Source organism: Pavona decussata, unplaced genomic scaffold, assembly GCF_977016875.1.
Source record: "Pavona decussata unplaced genomic scaffold, jaPavDecu1.1 SCAFFOLD_59, whole genome shotgun sequence".
Taxonomy (NCBI): domain Eukaryota; kingdom Metazoa; phylum Cnidaria; class Anthozoa; order Scleractinia; family Agariciidae; genus Pavona; species Pavona decussata.
Genome location: NW_028145481.1, coordinates 59,290 through 86,303, shown reverse-complemented (window position 1 = coordinate 86,303; position 27,014 = coordinate 59,290). Strand labels below are relative to the sequence as shown.

General features: G+C 39.9%; 1 protein-coding gene across 8 annotated transcripts in view; it reads right to left on the bottom strand.

Moving 5' to 3' along the window:
* Positions 1-669: 669 nt before the first annotated feature.
* Positions 670-27,014, bottom strand: part of LOC146479251 (cytoskeleton-associated protein 5-like) — a 49,425-nt gene continuing 23,080 nt past the window's right edge. For 3 of the 8 annotated variants that reach the window (XM_085110878.1, XM_085110884.1, XM_085110883.1), the window contains 31 exons: positions 26,812-26,901; positions 26,134-26,250; positions 25,365-25,436; positions 24,613-24,704; positions 23,879-23,936; positions 23,309-23,434; positions 22,460-22,617; positions 21,772-21,847; positions 20,732-20,830; positions 20,445-20,558; positions 19,549-19,677; positions 18,694-18,888; positions 17,905-18,138; positions 16,684-16,779; positions 15,528-15,677; positions 14,515-14,733; positions 13,836-13,971; positions 13,083-13,279; positions 10,861-11,048; positions 10,201-10,371; positions 9,472-9,649; positions 8,691-9,007; positions 7,781-7,877; positions 7,373-7,561; positions 6,527-6,697; positions 6,373-6,450; positions 5,358-5,505; positions 4,965-5,030; positions 4,635-4,717; positions 2,366-2,464; positions 670-1,668 (listed from right to left, as the gene is read on the bottom strand). In XM_085110878.1, coding sequence (XP_084967004.1) covers positions 1,555-1,668; positions 2,366-2,464; positions 4,635-4,717; positions 4,965-5,030; positions 5,358-5,505; positions 6,373-6,450; positions 6,527-6,697; positions 7,373-7,561; positions 7,781-7,877; positions 8,691-9,007; positions 9,472-9,649; positions 10,201-10,371; positions 10,861-11,048; positions 13,083-13,279; positions 13,836-13,971; positions 14,515-14,733; positions 15,528-15,677; positions 16,684-16,779; positions 17,905-18,138; positions 18,694-18,888; positions 19,549-19,677; positions 20,445-20,558; positions 20,732-20,830; positions 21,772-21,847; positions 22,460-22,617; positions 23,309-23,434; positions 23,879-23,936; positions 24,613-24,704; positions 25,365-25,436; positions 26,134-26,250; positions 26,812-26,901 — 4,257 coding nt within the window. In that variant the 3' untranslated portion in view covers positions 670-1,554. The remainder of the gene's footprint in view (positions 1,669-2,365; positions 2,465-4,634; positions 4,718-4,964; positions 5,031-5,357; positions 5,506-6,372; positions 6,451-6,526; positions 6,698-7,372; positions 7,562-7,780; positions 7,878-8,690; positions 9,008-9,471; positions 9,650-10,200; positions 10,372-10,860; positions 11,049-13,082; positions 13,280-13,835; positions 13,972-14,514; positions 14,734-15,527; positions 15,678-16,683; positions 16,780-17,904; positions 18,139-18,693; positions 18,889-19,548; positions 19,678-20,444; positions 20,559-20,731; positions 20,831-21,771; positions 21,848-22,459; positions 22,618-23,308; positions 23,435-23,878; positions 23,937-24,612; positions 24,705-25,364; positions 25,437-26,133; positions 26,251-26,811; positions 26,902-27,014) is intronic. The other 5 variants (XM_085110881.1, XM_085110879.1, XM_085110880.1 and 2 more) reach the window with 5 other exon arrangements.

Below are 27,014 nucleotides of genomic sequence, written 5' to 3'. Positions count from 1 at the left end.
GCAGGAGGGAATTATAGTGAATATAATGACATCCACCCCGCCCTTTTATCTTCTTACATCCCGGGCTATCAGTTCCGTCCATCTGAGAAAAAATTAACAAATTAATTATTTTGTCAGGAGGCCCATTATATGCTCAAGACCTTTGCACTTCGTTAAATCGGGGTTCCACTGTGTTTGGTACTGACGTGACATACCGTAAAATTTCATCAATAGCCTACTACGTAGACGATCATTGGGTTCGTCACGCATTCCTCTCCCACGACGGCAGAAACAAGTGACGAGCCCAAAAAACGCCTGTGTAGGTAGCCTGCGCCGCAGACAGTCGATACAATCACTGGTATAGAGTTCTCTATAGGTTTTGAGTGACAAGTCAGGGTCTCGAGTGATAAGTCCGGATGCAACGCAGGCTACTGTGTAGGGGGCTATTCGAACGAAAGGCCCTCCATAAATAAGCCTCCTATCTCCTCGAGAAAAAAAAAAAAAAAAAAATTAAAAAATTAGGTCCTAAATCTCAGACAGTATAAGGCCATGGACTTGAATGGACTGTTGGTAGTTTGGTGAAGCGAAGTCACTCTCGCAAGTTTCGCTTCTCATTTTCTTCGAGCTCCCGTCCGTCCGGTAGTCTTCGCGTGTCTGCAAATTTGATGATTATTACTACTAACACATTCATCTCATTGGATTTCTTTAATTTGATATGTACAAGCATACCACTTATCTGTACATTATATTTTCTATAAACAATAACCACACTTAATCATCCAACAACAACTGTATCTCACTGCATCAAAAATATAACGTTTTTGGCTTCTATGAAAATGACATTTAGGCTCTTATTGCGTGAGCAAGCCTGGTTTTCTTGCGTGACGGGCACTTGGGAGAGTCACGCACGAGACACCTCCAAGCTAAAAATTACCTTACACAACTTTCTAACACCAAAAACACATAACACAATGTCTGAAAACAACATATTACAAAAGATGTCACTTCCTCTTCTTATGACCATCAGCTCTGTTGCAGTCAAGCCACGTTTGACGAAGAATTTGAATTTCTTTCTTTCCCCTCTGTTCCGAGCAATATTTTACGAATGTCCATAAACCATATTATAGCTCATGCAAATCATGTCGATGCCCGATTTGTCTGCATCAAACTTGTGAGGGCATCTACTCTGCGATCAGGCGGTTTGTTTGTTCGTTCGTTTTCCGTTTTTTTCTTTTCCCACAGCCAAAGTGGGAAATAAAGTGTGCCTGGTTGCAGATTAGAGGACCAGCGACCGGAAGAGGTTGGTTTAACATGTAGCCATCGAAATTAGACAGAACTGTTGTCAGCTACTAAGTGTAAAGCCTTCGATTCTCTACACACGTTCAACAGTTGCAAGCCAATATTCATCCCAACTCTTTCCAAATTTAAACTGTCTAATATAGCTTCACTTTAGTCTCCAAACGAGAAACATCGACTGACGAGACTTGGCACTTGCGTGATTTTCGTGTCATTGGTAAGTTAGTAGCCGCAGTGACCCTCTTCTTCTTTCGTCAGTTATTTATGAAAAGCAGTTTATCAGTTTCTTGAATTGTTCTTTATGCGCTCCAGTCTCTTCTTGATGTCTAATATACTATCTGGATCCGCAGCTATAGAATCTGTTGCATCCGTCGACTGTGAGACGACTGAAGGCTGCAAAAGGGGAAAATTTTGTAACTAGAAATATCTTTCAATCAAAACAAATAAATGATTAAGTTAACGCAAAGAGCTAAACCAGAATTTGAAGCAGAAGCGACAACCGAATTCAAGCGCGGGAAAACATGAACCGAAGCCGGTGGCACGAATGGCGGGAAAAATGTAACCGTTGCCAAACGCAGGAAAACTATAACCGGTGCAAAGCGCCGGAAAAAAGCATAACCTGTGTCAAGCGCGGGAAAAAAGTAAAACCGGTTTCAGCGAAAGGGAAAAAATTTAACTGATGTCAAGCGGGGATACTAGCAGTCAAAAGCCGCCGTTACAAGTTGAAACTTTCAGCTGAAACTTGTGCGCAACGGCGCTGCGAAGCAAGTTTCAGCAGGCGTTGTATGTGTAACATGGTCGATTTCGTGAAACTTTTTCGCACTCCCGTTGCGAGACAAGTTTCACGAAAAGTAGAACCGCTTTCTACTTCTGCAACGGCTCGCAACGGTCGCAGTGGTGAAAAGACAAGAGTTTCACCGTGTAGCACTACTTCGTGAAACTGGTCTCGTTCGCCGTTGCACACAGTTTCAGCTAAAAGTTTCAACGGGTAACGGCGGCTTAAGGGCGGGAAAATGTGCAGTTGGTGCTCATAAGCACTCAAACGAAAACAGTTTATGCGATTTTTACTGCTGTACACTAAGGTACTAACAATATTCGTATACGAAGGTCCTTTGTCTTCTGCTGAGAGCGTCCGTTCGTCCGGTTCAGCCTCATATTCTGATGCCCTCTGTTCCCCTGATCCAGTTTTCTGAATAAAAAAAAATATGACAATTAATTAATACGTTTTATTGCTAAGGGGTATCTTGTTTTCACTGGTAAGGTACGAGACTTTCAAAATCAAAACTATGAAAACTCGTTTGGCAAAGGTCATCAATCACACACGGTATCGATACCTTAAGCCAATGATACACGGTTCAACATTTGTTGAGCAACAAATGTTGCAGCTGCTGTTCAACAAATGTTGAACAGTGTATCATGTGATGTTGAACGTTGAAACACAGTCGAACCTCCCGTAAGCGACCACCCATAATGTCAAGGATATGTGGTCGCTTACGGGAGGTGGTCGCTTACCAGAGCTCAGACCACAGGGCGTCTAAATTTCGGGTAATTTAAATATGGTAACTGTGGAGACCTAACCCTTTTGACAGTGCTTATCGAAACCCAAACTAATAACGTTTCTTTACACTGTCTGATTTAGGAGCAAACAGTAAACGGCATTTTGCAATGTTACATTTCAAGCGTAAAACATCCACAACTTTCGCGTTTGTTTGTTTATTACATAATCCAGTTGAGGTTTTTTATCGCCACAATTTTTCTGTTGATTAATACAAGGTAGTGAGAGCCATTACCGGTCATGCATGGTACAAGCATACTATTTACAAGACAAGAGAGTTTCTTTCCTTCAAGAGATTCAACCTGATTAAAGTTTATCTCAGTGTACAATAGTACATGTGTATGCTATAAGCTATTTCGGGAGAAACTTCCGGTAGCTCCGGCGGTGAGATTTTAATACGGCGTCCGCTGTAATGATGTGGCCAGTATGTTACAGCGACACATTTTTCAATTTCCGCCCGTGAGATACAGCAGATTGTGTGTCATCAAGTGGTCGCCTACGGGAGGTTAAAAACAAGTGAAATTTTTAAACAATCATCTCTAAAAGTGGTCGCTTACGAGAGGTGGTCGCCTACGAGAGGTTCTATCTTTAATGATTTGACTTGAAAACTTTTGGTATTTTGGAAAAGTGGTCGCTAATGAGAGGTGGTCGCAAAGGGAGGTTTGACTGTATGCCGTTCAACAAAGGAAAACGAAGTCGCTTTCAAGGCAGCTATGACGACTGAAGTTGAATTGACCTACCGTTGTCGTTTTTCGTTGGAATTTTGAATTTGAAAATAGCAATGAATTTATTTGCTGAGAAAGCGACGATCCATCACCTACTGACGATCAACTCATCGAACTCGCTATCGGCGTTGATTTTCATTTGAGCACAAGAAAATCCGCTTAGAAGCTCAAAGTCCACTTAGTCGTCACCTTGGCAAAAGAGGAAGTGCAGCGTTGCCCTTGCGTTGTGGTTTGAAGCACTAAACGGAAAATTCCTAAAAAAAATCCGGAAATTCCTCCTCAGGATTTCCTTATATATTTCCAATGACGTCTGTGTAATGCAGTGGTCCACGTTCTCGCCTCAGCAAAAGAGGAAGTCGATCTTTAAGACGATTATTTGAAGTATTTCTCTTCAAGAATCAGGAAACAAATGATATCTTGTATCATCAGCGAAGTCGTGCGGAGTTCAAAGGGCGCGCTACAATACAATTGAGCGGTAATGTACATTGTTCGGATTTTCATTCGAGCCTGTGCTTCACGAGTTCTCGAAGTAATTCTTCATTTAGCTGACTGTTCTCGAGGCGGTGGTTCAAAGCGGTTTCTCAAAAATTTCGGCCCGCGCTTCTGTTGGAAGCTTAAGTTGATTCATTTTTTCCTTATAAGGTACGATAAGTTTGATTGAAATTCGTCAGACGAGTTGCTTATTAGTGAAACCGACGGTAAGTTGAACTAAATTTGCTATAAAATCTAACAAACAGGTTTGTACTCATTTTTAACAAAACAAATTCTAGAACTATTCAAAGACACAAGTCCCATTTGTCTTTTGTTTTTGTTTTCACAGAAACTTACGTACTATTTCACCAAAATTCGTTTCTGTTACAAAATGACGATACCAGAGGCCGGCTCTCGAGCCATGCCTTACAAAATAAAATCGGTGGTTCTTCCAGATTCCTGTTTTGCAAAAGAATGTCAGAAAACAACAAATTGCAAGGATCAGTTCCAAGTTTGAAGCACCAAGTACACTTCTCAAGGACATCAAAGTTTTAAATTCAAGAACTTTCTTAACTGCGCTGTGAAACTCTACAAGAAACTTCACACACCTTTGAATCAGTATTCGCACTGTTATCAAGCCCGGCTCTCATTCTTAGCACCTTCAGCCTGTCTCTGTATGCATCAGCATCATCTGAGGATCAGAAAAAAAAGTAAAATGATTTCTAGTGAAACCCGCCAAAATGTATGCCGTATACCCAGGACTATTTGTTGTTCAGCGTGTCAGTTAACGGTCATCCAAACGTTTTTTCAGCTTAAAACCCTTTCAAATTCACTTTTCTGCAACAAACACGTTGCGAGATATGTTCATTTCAGGGCATGTTACATAACGCTGGCGATGTTTTGTAGAATTTGTGTTTGTTTGTTTGTTTGTTTTTTACCTGTATTTTCATCTGCTGTTGATGAACCAACAGTTGTGGTCGATACCCCAGACTGTGGAGCAGTACCTAAAAATAAAAACTTGGCATTAATTTTCAGTCTACTATAATCTTCAAACCATTGCTGTTGTTTCTATAAATTTCTACACCACTATGGATATTAGTCCATGCTTTGTATTTGTTCGCTTTATAATCATATTCAAATAGAGGGGACTGAGCGGGATTGCAATAATCCAGTAAGAAACCCTCCCCCCTCCCCCCCCCCCCCAAAAAAAAAAGACAAAAAAGTGAGAATGAGATGCCCATAAAGGCGCACTGTTGAATTCCAATGAAGTCGAAAACGAACTTTCCTTGACAAAAAGACGAAACAGAAATATGTAAAATCATGATGAGTACCTGTTATTTTCTTTCCTTTTCGCTCCATGTCGATATTTTTTAGACCTCTTTCGATGTAACTCTGGAAAAACTCAGAAGTTCTTTTAAGAAATGGATCAATGTCCGCTTCTGGATACTTCTGTTTGAAGTCATAAAGCTCCGCTAACCCCTGTAAAACAAAGAAAAGAAAACCAGAATGTTTATTTTTGAACTACGAGGACTGGAAGGAACAAAAAAATTATCACATACTTTGTTTTCGTATGTGACAAACGTGAACAATGAAGCCAGCGAATTCTATCGCCTCTCGGGAGAGATGAGAGGCGGCGGCTACAGTGTGACGGAAATGTGGTGCAACCAATCAGAACAAACATCCTGTGCATCTTTCAACCAATCAAAAACAAAAGCAGCACCACTCGGGACAATCGCAGCAGTCACTTTCGTCCGTTTTCCCGCGCTTGTCACCGGTTGCTCGTGTTTTCCCGCGCTCGGGACCAAATGCAGGGTTTCTGCTCGAGTTCTGATTGGTTCTAACAGCGTTTTCTGTGATCGCTCAGTTGCATAACCGTTTTTACCGGTAGATCAGCGTAGTAGTACGCAACAAATTAATAAACAGCTATAATCGTAATCATGACAGTTAATCAAATCAGTCTAAAACAAAGTAAATATAATAACGTGAGAAAGATGTCCTTTGTGCGAGCAATTTTTATAAAGAAGAATGGTGATCAAGAACGACAGAAGTGAAAAGACGAAAACTAAATGAGGAGGTTTTCCGTCAGGTTATGAAAACCTTTCACCTAATAACGATTTTTATCAATCTAGAGTTGATAAGGTAATTTGTTCACCGTAAAGAGATTCGAGTGCTGACGTTTCGAGCATTAGACCCTCGTCAGATCGAAACCAAACCGTGATTCGTTTCTACTCCGACGCAGCCGTAGTTTCTTTAGAATCGAAACCAACTCCCTTTCACTTAATAACTTGTTTAGTTGATGTCATAACAGAAGAAAGCAAACAAAATTCAGGTCAATATTTTGCTCACCTCTCTGGTGTTCTCTTTCGATCCTATCTTGGCAAATATCTCAGCTAACTTCTCATTTATCTTCTCTTTCTTTACACTCTGTAGAGAACAAAACATCGGAGAGTTAGCCATTATTCAAGTTATTCTGAATACCATTTCTTGTTCATTTACTCACATCAACTCCCATCAAGAGGTCTGGTACCGAGCCGGCCGACTTATGAGGCGTGGTTGCATCACTGCCGTTCACTTCATTTCCTTGGCGGTTCCCAGTTTTCAGAATTTTCTTCAGATATGCGGCCACTTCACTACTCTCCGGGTCGTCTATTAAACCAAGGCAACCTAAGATCTAAAAACAGACACAGTTAACTTCACAAATGTTATATTACCACCACCGACGCTCTTATCAACTGAGCTGCAAGACCAGTTGGGAGCTGGTCTTGGGAATTTAGGCATTTAACTTGCACCAACGAGGATATTTTATTGTTTTGAAATTGTGTGGGCCACGTAGCCGCCGCGAAACGTGACAGAAATTAAATTCCAGAGTTAGAGTCAACTAAAGAAGTCTTTTAAAACCTTTCGTGCACTGGATTCGCTTGCTGGTGACATGAACCTTTCGGTTAGACCTCTAACCTCGCCTCTGTAAACGAGGTTACTAGATGCGTGACTGAAATCCCTGGGGCCCGAACGGCCTTCACTCCAAGCCGGTGAGAGGTGTTATCTACCCTCCATCCCGATTAAGGCTGGGACATCTTGTCCTCTAAAGGACTGCCTCCTTCACTTCTGTTTCAAATCACTTCGGTTCCACTGACTTTAATTAGTTCTTTCCTAGATAGATGAATTTCGCGGATTATTTGAAAACAGGGTCATTGGATAGAAGATGGCTTCTATGACGAAATTTCAGTAAAGTAACTATAGAACGGAGGAAACAAGGGCGATCTGTCAAAACAAAAAACAAACAAATACAAACTGCAAATTACAGGAGAGCTAACTGCAAAGGTTGATATTGTGTCTTTAAACTGACCTCCTGTTTCTTGAGCTTTCCTAGTGTGTACAGCACGGTTTTAATCGTCCTTAGGGGCGTATCATCCGCGCGATTTTTCCACATCTGGTGAGGGTGTGTCAGCAGAAACGTGTGAATGTCCAGGAGAATCTGATCCACTTTCACTTCTGAGATGGTTTTCGGCAAATTACGAACAACCTTCCAAAGACACTGAGAAAAAGAAATATAGAACGCAAGTGAAAGGTGGGTTCGCAGACATCAAGCAACTTAAGGTATAATCCCGCGGATTTTGCATTGATTGTTCTTGCTCAGCTTCTGTAGCTTGCGTGCATACGTCTCCTACATCCTTTGTTGAACACAAAGGAATTAGGAGACGCTTGCACGCAGGCTAAGCTTCCGTTAACGGGAAACTCCTTATAAAATACTAACCTTCATAACAAGATCAAGAAACTTGGGTGAGCTGAGTGAGGTGCCAGCGCTTTCTTGAAGGAGCTTGAGACAGTCTTGTAGAAGTTTGATTAAGGACCTGAAATGTCAAACAAAATGTCGGTTAACAAGAATGTTTTCATGGAGCTTGGAAATCTTTTGAGAACACTTTCAAAAAGTTTCACAGCGGCTTTTCAATTTTTTTCCAAATTCAAATATTTGCCGATATATCTTCGTTTCGTACTGTGACATAGGCAGTGTCACCCATTTTTGTGTCAATTTGAATGGCCAAAAAACATATTTATATCGATAGAAACGTTAAAATAATGGTTCAGTTTTGTTAACAATAACCCTGCTAGTGCAAAGAAACTACTATTAATTATGTTTGGCCGCAGATGGCTCGGATGGAAATGGATGCACCTTGAAAAAGTTGGCCAATTTTTCAAGTTCTTCCTGAGTACTTTAGAGAAATCGCTTAAAACTGTTTATAGTTTGTTCTTCCCCGGAGAAATCACTTAAAATTGTATTTCCGATGTTTCTAAGAGCAATTTCATGTTTGAAAACAGGTTCGTTGTCAAACATTTGAGCTGTTCTGACCAAAATGCAACAAAATCGCCCTGACAGTGTCTCCTTAAAGGAACTGAACACAGAAGTGGAACACTTGAGAACACTTGAAATTTACCTAAACTTTATCTGGGCTGTGGTTTCTAGTTTCTAGTTTTTAGTTTTAGTTTAGTATACGCATCTTTGAAGAGACATATTTACATTTTTCTATTTTTCCTATCATTTCTGTAATTAGGTTTAATTTTTAATGTTTGAAACAATAATTACGTAATTAAGCCTTTAGGATGCGAGGTGATTTTCAAATAAACTATCTAACTATCTACACTATCTAACTGAAGCTTCCACTCACCCTAAGACGTAAGTCTGATCGGACATCTCAATCACCTTCACCATCAGAATATTAATCGCCCTCAGTATCTGAGGTCCATCTTCTAAGGCTGCTAAGCGATCGTCCGATAATACTGTTATCAAGACCTGCATGAGCTGCTTCAGTGAGCTGCGTGATACAGAGCGCGCCAGAGGAGCACTGGAGAACACAGCCAGCATGGTGTCCGTCAGACAGTTGATAAGCCGCAGCACTGAAGCCTCAGGCTGTTCATTGGACTCCACGTTAGGAATGTGTGTGGTTAGGATCATGTTTAGTTGCAGAGAGGCTGCGTTCAGGAACTGAAACAAGAAGGACTTCAATTAGACACACAGCTGCTGCCTCACTTGTGCCAATTGAAGGAAGTGTTTACTGAATCAAGGTTGCAGTTTATTCCCGGTTCAGTATGCGCTCACTGACCACACTAATTTTACATTTTAAGCATTAGGGAAGTGGTCAAAACTACAATACACGAAAAGGACTCAGAAAACCACAACATAGATGATGATCTCTGCCTGCACCCCCTTCCTCAGCCTCAAAAGGTTGTGTGTTTATTACATAGCCACCCCATCTCACCTTTCTTGTTTATCTAGCAATGCCGACTCTTGCTAGCTGAATATTTCTGTGTCAACTCGAATAAAATGTTGTCGGTAATATTCAAGAGACAGGTGGTGGGTCCTTCTGTAACAAACATGTTATGACCGGTTCCCTTATTAACAAACTTCGGGTCAAGTTCACACACGACCTTGAGGAGACCTCATCTCACCTGGTCGATATGTTTGCTGACTTCTTTGTGGTTCTTATTTCGTATCACTCTCTCGAACTGCACCAAGGCCTGGGTACTAGCTGTGACGTCACCGCTGGCTATCTGAGAGATGACATAATTGAAGGCAGCTGTTGGATTGGTCCTGCTGAACACGCCCATGTGAGGAGACGTTGGGGTTCTGATATAAACAACAAGAACTATCAATTCACATAAAACAAGCGCACGACGAGCGACAAAAGTAAAAAAGAACACATTTAACCCTTTCACTCCCATGATCTGAATGTTAATTCTCCTGACTGACTGCCATACATTTCATTTTAAAGCTAGTTCAGAGAATTTAATGTTACATCAAACAATATCATCAAGTCGATGATTTTCTTTATTCTCGTTACCTGTCTGGTTGACAATGTATTGATAATGTAAATCGGGGGGAAAAATCTGACCGAAGCAAATCCAAGGGAAACAACTTTTTGTTCGAAGAATCCGGAGTTTTGAAAAATCAAGGCTTCGAATAATCGAGATTGTACTGATGTTCTACTCCAAAGAATGCAACACTGTCTTTTGAGGGAGAGGCGGAAGGTACAAGAAAACCCAAGCGATAGCCGATAGACAGTTTTACCTCAAGGTAACTCTCGTATTCGTAAGTATTTTAACAACTTTCTTCGTTAATTGAACATAAAGTAAAAACTAGTTTTGTATATTGGCTCTCTGTATCAAACAATAACTTACTTTGTGTAGGGTTTGTGGACAGGAGCGCTGATCAAATCTTCCAAGGCTTCATTCGTCTCCAGCTGCGGTACCGATACATCACTGTGGTGATCGTCTCCCTCTATACCGTCAATATCAAGACTAAACTCGCGCCGGATGTTCTCTTGTCTTGGTCCTGGTGCTGTTGCAGGCCTAAAGACAAACACCAAGACTGCACGATGAAAACGCTTCTCAGCGGTGGGATTCCTTCTAGCCTAGGAAAGGGGAAGGGGCAGGGAATCTGAAATTTCCAATTTCCGTAGGATTGTACGCAGCAGACCTGCACCTTTCAAAAGCTTTATTATCAATGGACCCTGATAACGTGCAACTGCATTGTTTTTAGGGCTGAAGACATTGTTCTGTTGTTCGTTCTTTTGTTCTCTCGACCAACCATGTAAGACGTTGTAAGCGGTGCAGGTTACCTTCTTGTACCTAGTCTCCTACGCGGTCATTATATGTATCGTCACGCAACACTTCCCCCAAGTCTTACGTGACCACCTCATAACGGCTCGGTAGACTTTCACAAGGGCTCGCCTTGGAAAATAGGCCGAGGGTAATTTTAATTGAACTAGATAATCACTGAACAACATGTTTCCTACTAAAATGAAGGGATTCAATTATCACGAAAATAGGATAACTTACCTTGTAATCTGAGCGGCCTTGGTAGGTCTTTTTTCGTCCTTTTTCTTAGCGCCATTAAGAGACGAGTCGCTCCCTCCGCGTGCACTAACACTCTTTGCCGCTGTATTTTCAGTTGGAGTAGTATTAGGGCGATTCTTGGCAGAACGTTTAATGCGTTCTTCTAGATAAGCGAGGTCTTTGTCCGAGAGCTGTGATAAACAAAAGAAAAAAATTGAGACTTGAGGCAGTGCCATGCTTGAAAATATGACACTTTCTGTTCGTATTTTTTGTAACTTGTGTGTGGTGAAGTAAGAAAGAAAAAAATCAAAGGCTCCTGTGAGCCAACTCGTGAATGCAGATGACACATAGTAATTGAAATTTAGACGGCTACGGAAACTTCCTTGAAAGCTAAAAGGAACTATATCTTTGCCCGATTATGTAACGAAAAATAACCATTATTGTACTCTTGTATTCTGATGCGCCGATTAAAAAAAAATCACGTGTTTTTTCTGATTCAAAGTTCATAGAAGCACGCCATGTGCAGCTACGTCATGCAAATTCGTGTCCCCGATAGTCTGGGGCTACTGGATTTTGCGATCGGGCTAGTGGATTCTAACCATCACTTGCCCGATGGGCAAGTGAAGTTTTTTTGGGAATTTAAATTACAAAATTACTGCAGGGCAAGCCGATCTCACAAAGGGAAATCTGTTCAACAAAGTATCGCATTACATTTCATGCCCGACATAAATGCGTGAAATTTTTCCTTTGGAGTTCAGTCCACGTAATCATCAAGTAAAAATAATGAACTATGACAAGCTCTTGCTAAATGAGAATTATTTATCGACCGCGTCCGTTTGCTTTCCCATAAATTACCAGTTGTAAATTTCGAAAATGAAACATTTTTTCCCTTTGAAACCTCTATGAAAGCTGACAAGATCTTAAAGTGTTCATTTCACCAGAAATTTGCATAATTTTGTTTACGACGTCAATGATGCGTGACATGGCAGGTTCCGCTTTCGCGTGAAAACTGACAAATTAAATTATTTTTTAATTAAATTATTTCTAAATTAAATTATTTTTTAGTCTTAAAAGAAACCGCACTTTGTAGAAAAAACGAAAAAAACCTATAACTTTGCTCAGATTCAACAAAAAATCTCCATTCTTACACTAAAATGATTGTCAAATTATTCTCTACAGAATGAATGAGAGAATTCTGACGCGTTGTGAAAAAAATTTTCACGTTTTTTTTTTTTTCACTAATTGAGTTTACGACCCCGGACTTTCTGAAAAACTAAAAAAACTTGTAACTTTGCTCAGATTGAACGAAAAATCTCCATTCTTGCACTGAACGATCGTCAAATTATTCTCTACATATTGAATAAGAATTTCCTGATGCGCCGTGAACAATAAATGTTCGCGTGTTTTTTCCACTAATTGAATTTAAAACTCATTCACTGCGCACGCCCGAAAGTTAACGACAAAACCGACCGACCGACCGACCGACCGACCAAGTCAACAGTCAGCTATTGCTATAACTCGTTCATTGCGCTACGCGCATTCACGAGTTAATAAAACTATAAAACAAAGTATGGTACGCGCTTGAACGTCATTCCTAAATTGGGATCATTCAACTGTAAGCAACTGAGCAGTACTTTCCTGTGGTGCTGTTCATTGTGCTGAGCAAGCTGGCTCTAATTTTTGTGTCTGGGAATAAAAACCTCAAGTGTGGTAGCCGAGAGGAACTCTATCTTTTTAGATACTCTCCAAACTTCCCAAGAGCACCCATAACTATATACAAACAGCTAAAAGCATGAACCAATTCTTTGATAACATAGTGACAACAAAGTAGTACGCGGAAAATTCTCTCAATGTCTGTACAGAAAAACAAAGGTTCTTATTGGCTGGTTACAAACACGCCACAATGGTATGGTCTGAACGAGAAAGTTACACCTGAAATTGTCAATGAAAATTTGCTTCTTTGAATTAGTTTGTACAAACTAAAACTAAGCGACGGTAACCCGAGTTTGTATGCAAGTTGCACACGTCATTTTATGGACGCACGGCCGTGCATATATTGAGAAATGTACCATGATGACGCCAATAGGAATTAGACTGATTAGGATGCACGCGCTCTATGTTATAATTTATTATAGAGGATGGTATCATTAAGTGAAACAACTCCAATGAATTTCACTGAGCAGCATTCTTCGGTGATATTGATTTAGGAATGTCCTTCTGCTCACCTGTGAACAGTACTTGTAGCAAGTTTTTTCTCCAACAAGAAAATAAGCTTCCACCACAGCATTCAAAGCAGCATTTCTGACGCCATTATCTCTGTCCCCAATCTGCCCAGCTATGGCGGCCACTGCCTTTGGAGGGGTGGGCTGGCACACATTCATGCCAAACACTTGGATCAGAGAGCCCAGTTCTTCAAGACACTCTAAAATAAACACGAAAAAATCAAGAGGGATTGGCTGCATCTTTTAACCAAAATTTACAATATGAAACTTTTACGACGCTGGTTTGAGATTCAGAAAAAAAGAAAAGGAAAACGAAAAAAATGAATCAAAGTACACCAATGACAACTCGCGAACGTGACTGTTTGAACTTGTTCATTTGAGCATCTTCTCGCCTTCCGCAGAAAATACAACTAATCCTTCACAGCAGTGAAAATAGCCTGCCAATAGAGCCGCCTCTCATCGCTACCCGCTGCTTGGGACGGTCGCGAGAAGAGAGTTCATTTTACTTTTCAGTTCGTACGCAAACCGAATCACAGTTTCAATAAAACATAACCGGGCGGAAATAATGATTTCAAGCAATACAAAAGAACACACACACAAAAATATCGGGCATCTCGAAAAGGCGCACGGGTTGATAAAAAAGTATATTTTGGCCCAGTAGTGGCGCAACAGAATTCAGGATCTGAGTAAGGATTTCAAATAGTTCATTCACTATTGTCTTGAATCTCCAAAACGATTACTTCATGTAAGACTTACCCATTCTTGTCTTGGAGTTCTTAGAAGTGATTCCTTCCATGACATAGTTGAACATTTTACTAGCGGGATAGATCTTTGTCAGCAGTTTGAACAGATTACGGATCATCTTTCTCACTACATCCTTTGGATCCCCAACCTATGAAAGATGGTGACGGATAGTTCCTGAAAAACATACGCTAAAGGAGCGGACACAGGATGCAACGTTTTAATATTTCAGTGTGTGTGAACATGGTGGAGGCTGTCGGGTTCGAGTACTGGTTTATGCTGCCCATCATGTAAGACACTTGATGATTTTGTGAAGCTTATGGGTTACACACTCGAACGAAACTGTTGAGACACTTTTAATAGACTACATGTAATAATGAAATAAATGTGATGGCATATTTCAAGCCTGGTGAATGAATGAGAATGGTGTATTATTCTAGAAAGTGACAAAGGCATACTCGGAAAAAAGAAATCCGAGTGCTCCTATCAAGAGTAGAACCTAAGACCTTCCGATTACTAGTAGTCCGGATGCTCTACCACTGAGCTACAGGAGACTCGTGGGAGCTAAGGCCATTAAACTAGGTTCATGGGAGCAGTATGCAGAATATTTGTCTCATGAGCCTAATTAAATGGCCTTAGCGTCCACGAGTCTCGTGGCTTAACTTCCCTATTACCTACAGAGTACATTCCTTACCTTCTGAACGAGGTATGGAATGAAACTAGAAGCTTCAAATTCTAACATCTGATAATCGGCCTGCGCTAACATGACAAAGATGGCGTCCATCAGCTCCAGACATTTGATGAGTATTGTGGTGTTGGTGTCAAAGAAACGCAAAGTCACCCATTTGAGGATGAGATCTAACGATTGAACCACTTCCGTCTGGCACGGAGCTTCTGTTGGAGGGGTGGCACACTGCAAACAGGAGAAAACAACTTATTAACATGTCAAAATAGGATCGATCACCAGTCGCTGTTCGGGTAAACGACGCTGATGCAGCCTTTTGCATTCGCGATTAAAAATATTCAAAGTGTCTAACCTCAAGTTGGAATGAATAATTATTCACTTCGGAAAACAGTCAATATCTGTGTTGCAGACAACAAGCATACAAAAAATTCGGGGAAATCCCCTGAATACAATCTCGGACACTTTTTTATCAATCTACAAATTCAACTGCTTCAGTGATACTCAGCCCCCCACCCCACTCCCCATCATCAGTGTTGGTACGCGCTGAAAAAAAGGCTGGGCAATCGTCCGGCCTTCAAAACAACATTGAGTGAGGTGGAAGGGGAAGTGAAGGTTTACTACCGTCTCCATACGGTGTTTTCCTTTAGGAAGATTGATATATAATCGCAAAATTCGCATTTTTCTCAGCTAATTGTGTCCAAGATGGTAGTTAGCAAATCTTGCCGTACTGTAGCCTGAGTATCACGCTTTTCGGGGGGTGGGGAGGGAGAGGAATGAGAGCAAGGGGAAAAGGAAAGAAAAGCCTGACACGAAAGCATTGAGACGAGTATTCCGTCCCCTCGATGTTCCCTCGATGAACATGACGCTTCGCCGCAAATGGTAGCCAATCGGACTTCAGAAAGATTCTGTGTCAGGCCTTCCTCTCCTCTTCTCCTCCTCCCCCCTCCCCTTAGGAAGGCCTGATACTCAGGTTAGCCGTACTGCTACTCTTGAGACAGAGCAAGTGGGTTTCCATACAATACCTGCAGCAAGGTGTCTATTGCTTTAAGATGAAACTTGAAATCAGCGTGAAACAGGTTTGAGTGTATCGTCTTTCCAAAACATGGCCTCATCTGTTCCTTGAGCTGCTCAACAAATTCAGCTCGAGGAGCAGTAAAATTCCATTTCAACACCTGAAAACAAGATATGCCACAAGCTTGAGAACACAAGAAAAAATACTGATTCGACAGGAATCAAACGCTTGGCTGTCTGAACATAGAATGAAAAGGTGTGTTAAAGGGAAAGTATCATGGGTTTTTTGACTTCTTTTGTTAAAAATGGTGAAATAAGACCTTCACTTTGCCACAAATTCTAGAACAACAAGAGGAGAGAAATCAACTCAATTCTTGACAGGAACAACTCGTGCCCTGTTCTAGCGCATTTTGGAAACAAAAATACGAAAACTTGAAAAACATTAGCCTAACATTTTTCAAGTTTCAATCTATTCCGACCTACTCTGCCTCTGGCCAGAGGCACTAATCGACAGTTTTATTGCACTGGGGTGATAATTTATAACAAAACTAGACAATAATTTTTTTGTTCCTGTTGTCAGACAAACATATTTGGGTTTTGAAATGACACCAAATTTTCGTGATACTTCCCCTTTAACAGGGTTGCCATCCAACTCTTCACCGACCAAACATGAAACCTTAACAGACATTTTTGAAGTGACATGACCTTGCCAGCAATAAAATTTATTTGTCAAACCTAGTGGTAAGGCGAAACTTCACTGACTTTGAGGTCGAATTTTAGAGATTCTCTGGCCTTTACAAAGTCTTTCCCCTGACTTTGCTTGAGGTGTTTTGATTAATGAGCTACAGAAAGATCCAAGTTTTCATGTAGCATACGTCCTAGGAACTGCAGCGATGAAGATGTTTAAACGAGCTATATATTACAACCATCATCACCAGGATGTCTCTTAATTTATCTATCAACCACACGGCATTTTCAGACATTCGCTTCCACAAAGCTTTTTCCTGTGTAGTGTGATTCTTGCACAAAGGTCGCATCAATGAAATTTACAGACCGAATAAGCTCTAGTTGCAGACTTGACGAGAGACAAACATATTTCGTTTATCAACTTCCACATGTATGAACTGACACTTTTTGGAAGATTTCCACACTTCGACTATACACTACCTTAAGATCTTTCTCATCCTTGAAGCGGCCATCTTTACCGTTATATTTTAGCAGTGGGGGGCCCTCTTCCACATCGGCGGCAGACTTCTTCGATGACTGTCGCGACAAAAAGGGCAAGTCACATTAGTACCATGAGCAAACCAATCAACATATTACAAGCGTTCTGTTCTAGGGAATTTTATTACATGTAAAGTTATCATAATTGTGGCACTTTGAGAGTTCTTGGGTGCTTACCATTTACATGGAAAACCCGGAAATTCCAGTTGGAAAATCAAATGGTACGCATCATTCCATTTGGAGTACTTCTGAAATTATGGGCTTCTGGTCAAAGTGATGCATTTTTATTGCTCGTTTTGGGATTTACAGCTGATGTTCATACATTTTGCATGTTATCCATCTTCTGTTAAGACAAGCTAAATCATTTCGTATTTATGCCGAAAATTTCCAACCGGGTGGTTTGCGTAAATGGTGAGCACCCCTTGTTTTTGCAATTTTGGGGATTGTTTTCGTAGATTCTAAAAGTATTGTTCCTGCATTTTATTTATTTATTTTTTACTCTATCGCCGAATTTTCTGGCCAGTATCACTATTTAATACACAAGCGCGTTTCTTTGGATTTACATTGCTTCTTTCATTTTAAGCAAGACTATTAAAATAATGTTGAACACTGTTCGATTTCTGTGAGTTTACAGCTCACTTTTGGGTCGCTTTTACATTTGACTAACTGGATGGATCATTTGTTATTCCAGTCAAACGTTAGCATTAAGGACACCGCCTTTGGAGCCAGAGAAAGTGGCCGCCCTTACAGAGTATCCGTTTTAAGAGGGTTAACTTTAGGGAACAAGCCTTGGTCAGGACCAAGTCCAGGAACTGTCCAAAAAGCGACTGTATTAAGTCTTAATACGGTCACTTAATGGACTGTTTTCTTGTAATAAGTGGGTTTCTGTAAAGTGTGACTGTAACTGCCTGTAACAGCTGTGGTAGTTTTCAAAATTAGTTCCTGCCGAAAACTTCGGTATCTCCAAACAAGAAACGTCACAGAGATCCCGAAAAACACAAAAAATAGAAATAATAAATTAGTATTAGTATCCTATACGGAATTTAATTATCACATTAATGTTCATTACTCTTTGGAATAATCCACTTTTCAAGAACAAGAATTCAACTATTTTTGTTGAAAGGAATCATGGCGGTGATACCACTCCGCTGTCGTTGTACTTGCCTTAGTTTCTGCTGGCTTGCTGCCAGGTTTAGTTTTCTTGCTAGTGTTACCACTAGACGATGAAGATGAGGTTGATGATGATGATGTTGTACTTCCTCCGGATGCTGTTGATGAATCTGCCTTGGTGCTGGCTGCTGGTTTAGCGGCAGCTGCTTTGCTCGGTCCTTTGGTGGGTTCAGGGAGCGATGCTCTCGCCTTCTCTAACATGGGCATGACGTTGGTTTTGGAAGCAGGCTGGAATTTAAACGAGTATTTTGTACTAGTTTAACACTAATTCAAGAAGCTGGTACCAAAGATAAAACAGAAGTAAGGTAGATATTGTCAAAAATAACAATACTTTTTAATCTAAAAAAGTTTTAGCCGGCGAGCATAACTGTGATTAATTCATATGCTATTGTTGCTTTTTTACTGCCTATTCAGTCCCCACTCCTGGCCAGAAACTACGGAGAGACTGATACAAGTGAGGGATCATAGGATCGTTTTTGGTAGACGGATGGAAATTGCGGTGATGAACAAGGGCGCTACCCCGAGAAAATACCGAAAAATGTGCACTTATTCGTCGGCGCGATGTCCATCCGTCTACTCAAACGATCCCACAGTCCTTTACTAGTACCAGTCTTTTCACAGGCTCTGGAGTGGGGAATTGTGCCGTGGGAGACGAGAATATTAAATTCTGCCACGTTATTCTTCATTTTCCTTAAGAAGGTCTGTACAATAAAAACATTTCTGAAGTTGCTTTCTGTTCCCTCATATAGTGATAATTTGTAAATGTAACCCTAAAAACCTCACCTTGAGCTTGTTAGCCTGTTTACTCATAGCATCCCATCCGACATGCTGCATCATCAGAGGTACCACAGCTTGGGCCTTTTTCCGCACATCACCACTGCGATCCTCGAGACAAGAATAAAGAGGCGCTACTATGGCAACCAATTCTTTGGGGAGGTTTTTCTCCACTGGTAACTTCTCTTCAAGCCATCCTAACACCTGTTGTTAGATGAAACAATTATTCAACAAACCTTAACACCCGTAAGACATCTTTCAAACAACGGCTGCTGAGCAGAGCACCAAACTATTCTGTAGCGTTGTTTGTTATATATCCTGTGAAACGTGATTGTAACGTTCGAGTCTGTGGATGAAATCCTAACGTGTGATCATTCAATGAAAGCTATTGAGCAGTACTTCCCTGTGGTGCTGTTTATTATGCTGTACAAGATGGTTCTACGTTTTGAGTTTGTGGATGAAATCCTAAAGTGTGACCATTCAAATGAAAGCTACTGAGCAGTACTTTTCTGTGGCGCTGTTTATTATGCTGTATAAAGTGATTCTAACTTTTCAGTCTGTGGGTGAAATCCTAAGGTGTGACCATTCAAATGAAAGCTACTGAGCTGAGCGGTACTTTCCTGTGGTGCTGTTTATTATGCTGTACAAGGTGGGTCTAACTTTTGATAACACACTACTCATTAGTATGCGGTTTTTTTCTCGTATGCTAATTGCCAAGGTTCACAAAAGCATCATTGTTATGAACTCTATTGGCACACGCTTTTCCAGGAATGTTTTTGAAGCCGTTCAAAAACCTCGCAGAACGTGTTTTATCGGGTTTAAAATCACGAGGCGCACGTTTTTTAAACATTACTTAATACGTACCTCTGTTCTCAGATTTGGGTTCTCAGTGCTGAGAGCTCCGAAGATAACTTCACCTTCAATAAATGGTGTTAATCCAATTTCTTTGTGCCAGACATTCAAAGCATTTATTCCTGCTGCTCGAACAGTGTTCTACGACAATGGAAACAGTAAAGACACTCAGTCACTAAGGCCCCGTTCACACTAGGTGTCCGGGTCCGGTTCTCGACATAGGCATTAGTCTGAACATAACATAACGCACACCATTTTGTTACCGCCGCCCGACGCTCTCACTTCAAAGTTTAAAGGGGAAGTATTACGAGAATTTGATGTCATTTGAAAACCCAAAAACGTTTGCCTGTCAACAGAAACAAGAAAATAATTGTCTAGTTTTGTTATAAATTATCACCCTAGTGCAACAAAACTGTCGATTAGTGGCTCTAGTCAGAGTCAGGGTAGGTCGGAATGGATTGAAACTTAAAAACATGTTAGGCTAATTTTTTTCACGTTCTCTCGCATTTTTGCTTCCAAAATGCGCTAGAATAGATCAAGAGATGTTCCTTTCAAGAATTGAGTTGATTTCTTTCCTCTCATTGCTCTAGAATTACTTTGTAGCTAAGTTAAGGTCTTATTTCACCATTTGAAGAAAAGAGGTCAAAAACACCATGACATTTCCCCTTTAAGAAAACAACATTGCACAAAAGGAAGGGGCCATGAGGAAAATCATGAAGGGACTTTTTTGTCTTGGAAAATACATCTGTGATGTGCGTGGGTAATCTTGCTTATTTGGTAAACACAGCTTTGCCTATGGTTGTAGAATTAAGCAGTGATGTATTTTACTCAAATTCCTCATCCACAAGTGGGGCTGAATACAGCGCGTTTTCTTTCTAGCCAGGATAACGTAATCTTTTCCAGCTTACCTTGGCATCTGCCAGCGTGCTGAATATCCCAGTTCCTAAGATCTTCAGATGCCTGTTGACTTGTGGTCCCATCGCAGAAGCTATTGTGGCACAGATGTTAAGAGTGATGGTCACCTGATTAAAAAAAACAGCATCACACATTAATCATAATCAGTCAACTACAATAACCACAATAAGTATTCAGTATTACAAGTATTAAATTAGTAAAGCGCTTTTGAATATTTTTATAGTATTGGCGCTTTATAAATTTATTATTTATTTATTTATTTATTTTATTTAGAGATTACCAGATTCTTGTTTGAATCACCCAATCGAGCTTTCAGGGCGGGCGGCAGCTCCCCTAACTCTGGCGTGATGAACTTTGCAGCAGACAGTATGTCTATAACCTAGAAAACACAAAAAACACGCTGTCAGATTGATTTCATTCTTCCTTTTAAGATAATGACCTGTTTTATGGCCACACCCATTTCCCCTCTATCTCCAGCTAACGTTTAAACCAATTCTTTATGCCATTTTCTGGACACAAATTTTTGGACGATTAAAAGGTATTTTCTGGGGTATGCTATAAATCACACCAACAGAGATGGACGAGGTCACATATTAGAGTGAGAAAAGTCCAAAACGAAAGAAGAAAAACATTGAAAATTTTCCTATTCGTTGTACATGTTGAGTATCCCCCTAATCTAACTTAATTTACAGCTCTCAGTGCATTGCTTGTAAGATATCAACTGGACCCTTAACGTACAAAGGAAAAACAATTCCAAATGTTTGAGGGGTGGTAAATCAAGTCTCATATAGGCATGATTTTATGCCTTCAATTTATAGATCTTTCAAAGATCTTTTGGTTGTGCAAATTTCACACAAATTGACCAAATACTGAGCTCATAATTGCATCTTGTGCCAGATGGCACTCTTGCACGGGAAATTGTTAAAGGAGCACTGCCATGGAGACTGCTGTATTTTGGTCAAAACTGCTGACATTTTGTACCAAGAAACATGAAATTGCTCTTAAGCACTGGGAGGAGAGTATGAAATGACTTCTCCTAGGAAAAATAAACTATAATTAGCTTTTAGCAATTTTTTTCCAAAATACTCAGGAGGAACTTGGAAAAATAGAACGTTGCAATCTGTTTCCATCCTAGCCATCTGCAGCCAAAGATGGATGATAGTAGTTTCTGTGCACTAGTAGGATTATTGTTAACAAAACTGAACCATTATTTTAACGTTTCCATTGATAAAAGATGTTTTTCGGGGATTCAAAGTGACTCTAAAAATAGGTGGCACTACCCCTCTAAATATTACCGTCCTTGTATGACAAATCAGTTACCTTTTGCAGTGCTTCTCCTCTAACTTTCCAGTTTTTATCTCCAAGCTCTGTAATCAAGGCAGGCTTTATCTGATCACTAAAACAAACCCAACATTTTAGTTAAACCAAAGTAACAAGTGGTGGAACAGACCCCTTACATCAAATTAGTAAGGGATTAAAAAAATTGAATAATTTATCTGTAGTAAACAAGTATGAGAGAAACAGCAAGGTGTAGGATGATTGACAAAGTGTAAAAATTACTTGGAGTTACCAATCATGTGCTGAGAATAATATATAGAGATCCAATTGAAGGGGGTGCATGGAACAAGGCCCTTAGTGACTTTTGATGTACATGTAATGTCAGTTTCTCTTTTTGTTTACCAAGAACATGCAAGGCAATTTGGAAGGAGAATCTAACAATTGATCACAAGTCACTTAAGGCTTTTTTCCATGCACCCTAGAGGTTTCTCAGGTTCCAGTTCACCTATTCAAAGTGGTAGTTCCAGAATTCAAGGCTCACTGTTTAACTTAAAAAAAAAAAAAAGATTTCTTTCTTGATCTAAACTAAGGTGAGGCTCTGAAGGGCAGAACGTTTTGTTTCCTCAAACATCCTGTTGTTCATTTCTGGTCTTTTTTCAAGAGCCCAGTCAATTCAGAAACATCCTAACAAAGAAATGATTATCTTATGAAAAGTGAAATCACTCACTACCTTATATCATTCCTAGGAACAAGGTCAGCCATATTGACAGCAGGTGTTGCATCCTCTCCCCCTCCCCCACCGTCTTCTTCATCCTCCCCTCCCTCGTCATCATCACCTCCCTTAGGAGCCTGGCCAAGTGTTGGTGCTGGAGGTTTCTCTCCTTTCATCTGCAAAGCAATATGAAGTGCACCATAAAGGTTTGATTTACCACCATCTTTCCAATAAACACCCCCTTGTCAAAGATTGAGTGTTAGTAAGTTCTCTCTTCCTAATAAACCAACAGGAATGTCGATAATAAGCAGAAACTGAAAACTGGTAAATTCCTGAATTTATGGACAGAACTATATCTTGGCTACTGTAAACAACAAGACTCTCAAACTTGCCATTATTTTAAGGACGGCGCCTACTTTTGTTACGACAGCAGTATGCATACCTTCTGCACTTTTTTTGCACGGTTTAAAACTATGCAGAGAAAGAAGAACTTACAAGTGCTCTTGGAAGCTATAAAGAAAATTGGGGGTAACCATGCATTTCTCAGAGATAATAAAGCTTCAATATGGAAAAAATGCTATACATTGCTTTGTATTTTACTGCTTTATTGAATTATTGTTGCTTAATTATCTCTGAACAATGCGTGGTATCCCCCCAATTTTCTTTTTGGATTCCAATAGCCTTTGATAAAATCTGCTTTTCAAGCAAAGTCATAAACCATGCAAAAATACTTCCGTATTAGTAGGCACTGACCTTAAGCTGCTCTTTTCAGCAGTGTCAATGGTATTGCATTACGTCGTCTACAGCAAAATTTTAAATTATAAAGGTCTATGGATACACTTTGGTGCAAAAGACTGGAAAACCTACCTTTTCGAACTCAGCATCAATTTGCTGTAACAGTGCAGGTTTTTCTTCCTCAAAGAACACTCTTAGAGTTGCTCCCACATACATGTACAATGTCCCCAGCAAGGAAATGGCAGCAGTACGAACAGCCTGGAAAAAAGAAGTTACAAGCTAAGAAATTCAAGGTTATGTGATAATCATTAACAATATTATTCCACTCTTACTTGTTGGTTATGAGATGATAGATAGCCAGTGAGGTCTGTGAGCGTAGTGCCAAGTTGGCTCACATCCAACAAGTGCAATGGAATAAGGTTTATTAAAAACAATCAAGAAATAATTCTAGATCTTGCTGATTTCGCTATTTCTCAGGCATGGTATAATGGCTCATATACCATGTCCACTAAGCCAATCAAATTCCAAGAATTGCATTAAACAATGATCCATTTTTTAACAGTACTATATTTACAATGCAGTGGGGTCTTATGAAGAAAGTTTAGAAAATTGGTCAATAATTTTCCTGGGTATCTTCATGCTTGTTTCGTAACCAATATATGTACTTTGCAAGTTCATAATTAAAATTAAAATTGTCCTCACCGGGTTAGTGTTTGTTAAGGCTTCCTTCACATAAGCAATGTGTGGCTTGAGATCAATTCTAAGTAATTAAAATAAAAGCAGTTACAAAGATCAAACAAGCAGCACAAGTGTACAAGGAGTGATTGTGAAATAAAAACGAGTAAACCACAGCTTCCAGTCCTCTGGTAAAACATAGCATGATACAAGCTAAGTGGGTATGTCACCCCTGTAAGCAAATTGCTCCTCCCCAAATTAATGAATCACAATCATCCTCTATTTGTCAAACATCTGGCTAACCTAAATAACACTTTTGCAGGTATCCTACAAATGGCCAGTTTAGGAGTAACTTTCCAAAAGGCAAACTCTGTACATGTACATATGATGGGCTGGGTGCATAACCAACCTAAATACATTTCAGATGGCCTTTTGTTGTTTAGCTCAGATTCAACATAGAATTTGCATGCGGCATTGAATTCATTCAGGAAACATTGCTCCTTGTTTTATGCTGCTTTACGCTTGATTTTGTGATAAAAATGGAAATCTTGCCCTTAATCATAGGTTTTTATTGCACATAAAGCTCCTAGCCCTTCATATGTTATGTAACTATGTTTTTTCTTTTCTTTCCTTCAGAACAAACTCCCTTAATTCTTTTTATTCATTTTTCCTACTGCCTTTCCTTTTCTTAATTTTATATGGTAGCATGTCTCTGGGATGACAAGGAGTGTGTCAAGTGAAAGTCAGTCATTCAAACTTACTTGAAACCAAATCCTTTGATGGCATCAGAAAGCCAGTTCAGAGACTCAGCAAGAACTTTGGGGTTCTTCTGAGAGCCAGCATGTTTTGAAACCTGCAACAGCCCAGTATAAACTTAAGTTATTGTTTTCAGCTTTGTCTAAAAAGTAGAACAACTTTTGATACTATAATACTACAGAGTTCTGGGGTCTAAGAAAGCTTTCTTCCAGGGCCCATAATGCACATTAAGTATTTTTAAGTTGTTGGATCTTCTCATGTTCGGCTGCTCCTCAATGTCTTTTACTACTTAAGTTTACAGATTTGAAGGATTTTCCAATCCTGCAAAATGCTAGACTAAAATTCAAATACTTTCCAAGACTTCCAGGACACTTACAAACTCTGTAAGTAGTAACTTTTAGGAACCAGAGGTTCAAAGCAAGATTAAGGCAGGCTAACCAGTAAAAATCAAAGATTTAGGGAGTGCACCTGATGATCTCAATCCCAGGCTCTCTTTCCTTTGCCAAGTTGGTGATTATGTCATCCACCCCTGCAAAATCTGAGGGGGATGCCAGCTAGCACCCCAAGATCCATTAATTGTCCCATACAATCTCAACTCCAATCTGTATTAGGAGTGTTTCTTTCTACGTCAAATGCAATTATAGAATATTTATGGCTCTTTGCAGAATTTTTGTTGAGTGGAGGTGGCAGGGGGGAAGGAGAGTTGCCGGACACGTATAACAATTTAATCTCAGAGGAGGAACACACACTGACTTACTTTCAAACTAATGTAGTTCAATGAAATAACTTCAGCAAACGTGGTTAGTGTCTCTTTGCTTGTGTCTTTTAACTGTTGAGATTCAAATTTAGAAAGTTGTGTGAACCCATGGGGAAATACTGTACACTAATTTGTTAAAATCAGGGTTTTCCCATTTCTTCCATACAGCCTCATAGGTAATACTGGTTATGTGTAGACTGATTAGGGAAGCTAGGAGATGGATAATGTAGCTGATGCCTACACTGTGACTTAAAGAGGAGAGCCCCTGGACATTTCTTTTGTTTATAACCAGTTATTCTCCTTGGGGAGCTCACTTCTCCAAACCCTGCCAGTCTGAACTAATCACTCAGTACACTTTTACTTAGTGATCTGACTATAGACAAGGATTTCATGCAATTCAACTATTGAACACTACATATACGTACAATAAAATACCATTATTCAAAATTTTATCTAGACAGTAAAATTATTGGCTCTGTCAACTGGTTTACATATTTGCCATGTGGGAGTCCAATGTGCTAAACCATTTATTGAGGATATGGTTTTCTTTAAAAGAGACTTTAGGAGCTAGCTGCTTTAGCTTCCTTGGAGAAACTGTTCCAGAGAAAAGCTCCACTGTGGGAAAAGCTGCTGGTAAGCTGGTAAGGCCAGTTTATGGGCAGCATCACAGAAATCATAAGTTACACAAAATTCTCTCAGCAAACATGTCAGAAATGTTAAACTACAGATGTAAGCAGCAAAATCTACAACGTATTTAGAAGTATGTCACCTTTATGTCTCCAACTTTGTCGACCAGCCCATCAAGAGCATAGAAAGCACTGCGTTTTGAAAATGACTTCATAGTTCTTGCAATGTGCTGACACAAAGCAAACTTAGCTTTCAGAACCTGTGAATGCAAAATTTAAAAGTAAACCTCCAACTCATTAATTAAAATGATAAAATTTTTCACCAGGAATGTATGAAAACCTAACAGCAGCACCACAGATCCACAGTGATAGAAATAGATTACTTGGCATACTTGGAATCCAGGCCTCAGTAGTTCAAAGGGTGGATAATTTTGTCCACTGGATAGTTCGCTATCCAGCAAATAAAATTAATTTTAATATATGTCCAAGATTTTCCCGATAGTCCTATAATTTGACAACAGAGTAGAAGCATATGTCAAATTTAAGAATGGGATTATGTGGAAAGCTTGGCAAAGGCATTGGTTTGAGTACATTTCCTCCACTGGATAGTTTCTTTTCCTTTCCTCTTTTTCCTGCCTCTCCCCAAGCCCCCCTCTGCTCATTCCCTCCAGTTTTTATCGCGCTCGGCTATTTAGCGCAACCTCTCGACTATCCAGAAAGGGACTGCCTGCAGTTTAGTGGATAAAGTTATCCGCTCTTTGAACAACTAGGGCCAGGAAGACAAAGGTTAATAATACTTGACTATTACAAATTAACATTACCTGGAAATTTGTATCTTTCCAGCCTGGTTTTTTGGCCAGAACTCTGATCAAGACTTGCGAAGAAGTTCTTGGATCCATACCCTTAACAAGCTACAATGAAATAAGAAAAACTCTGTGAGAACTATAAGAATTTTGTACATAAAAAGTCAGACCTTCAACAACAACATGCAAAATTCTCTAACATTGAAAACCTGACTAATTAA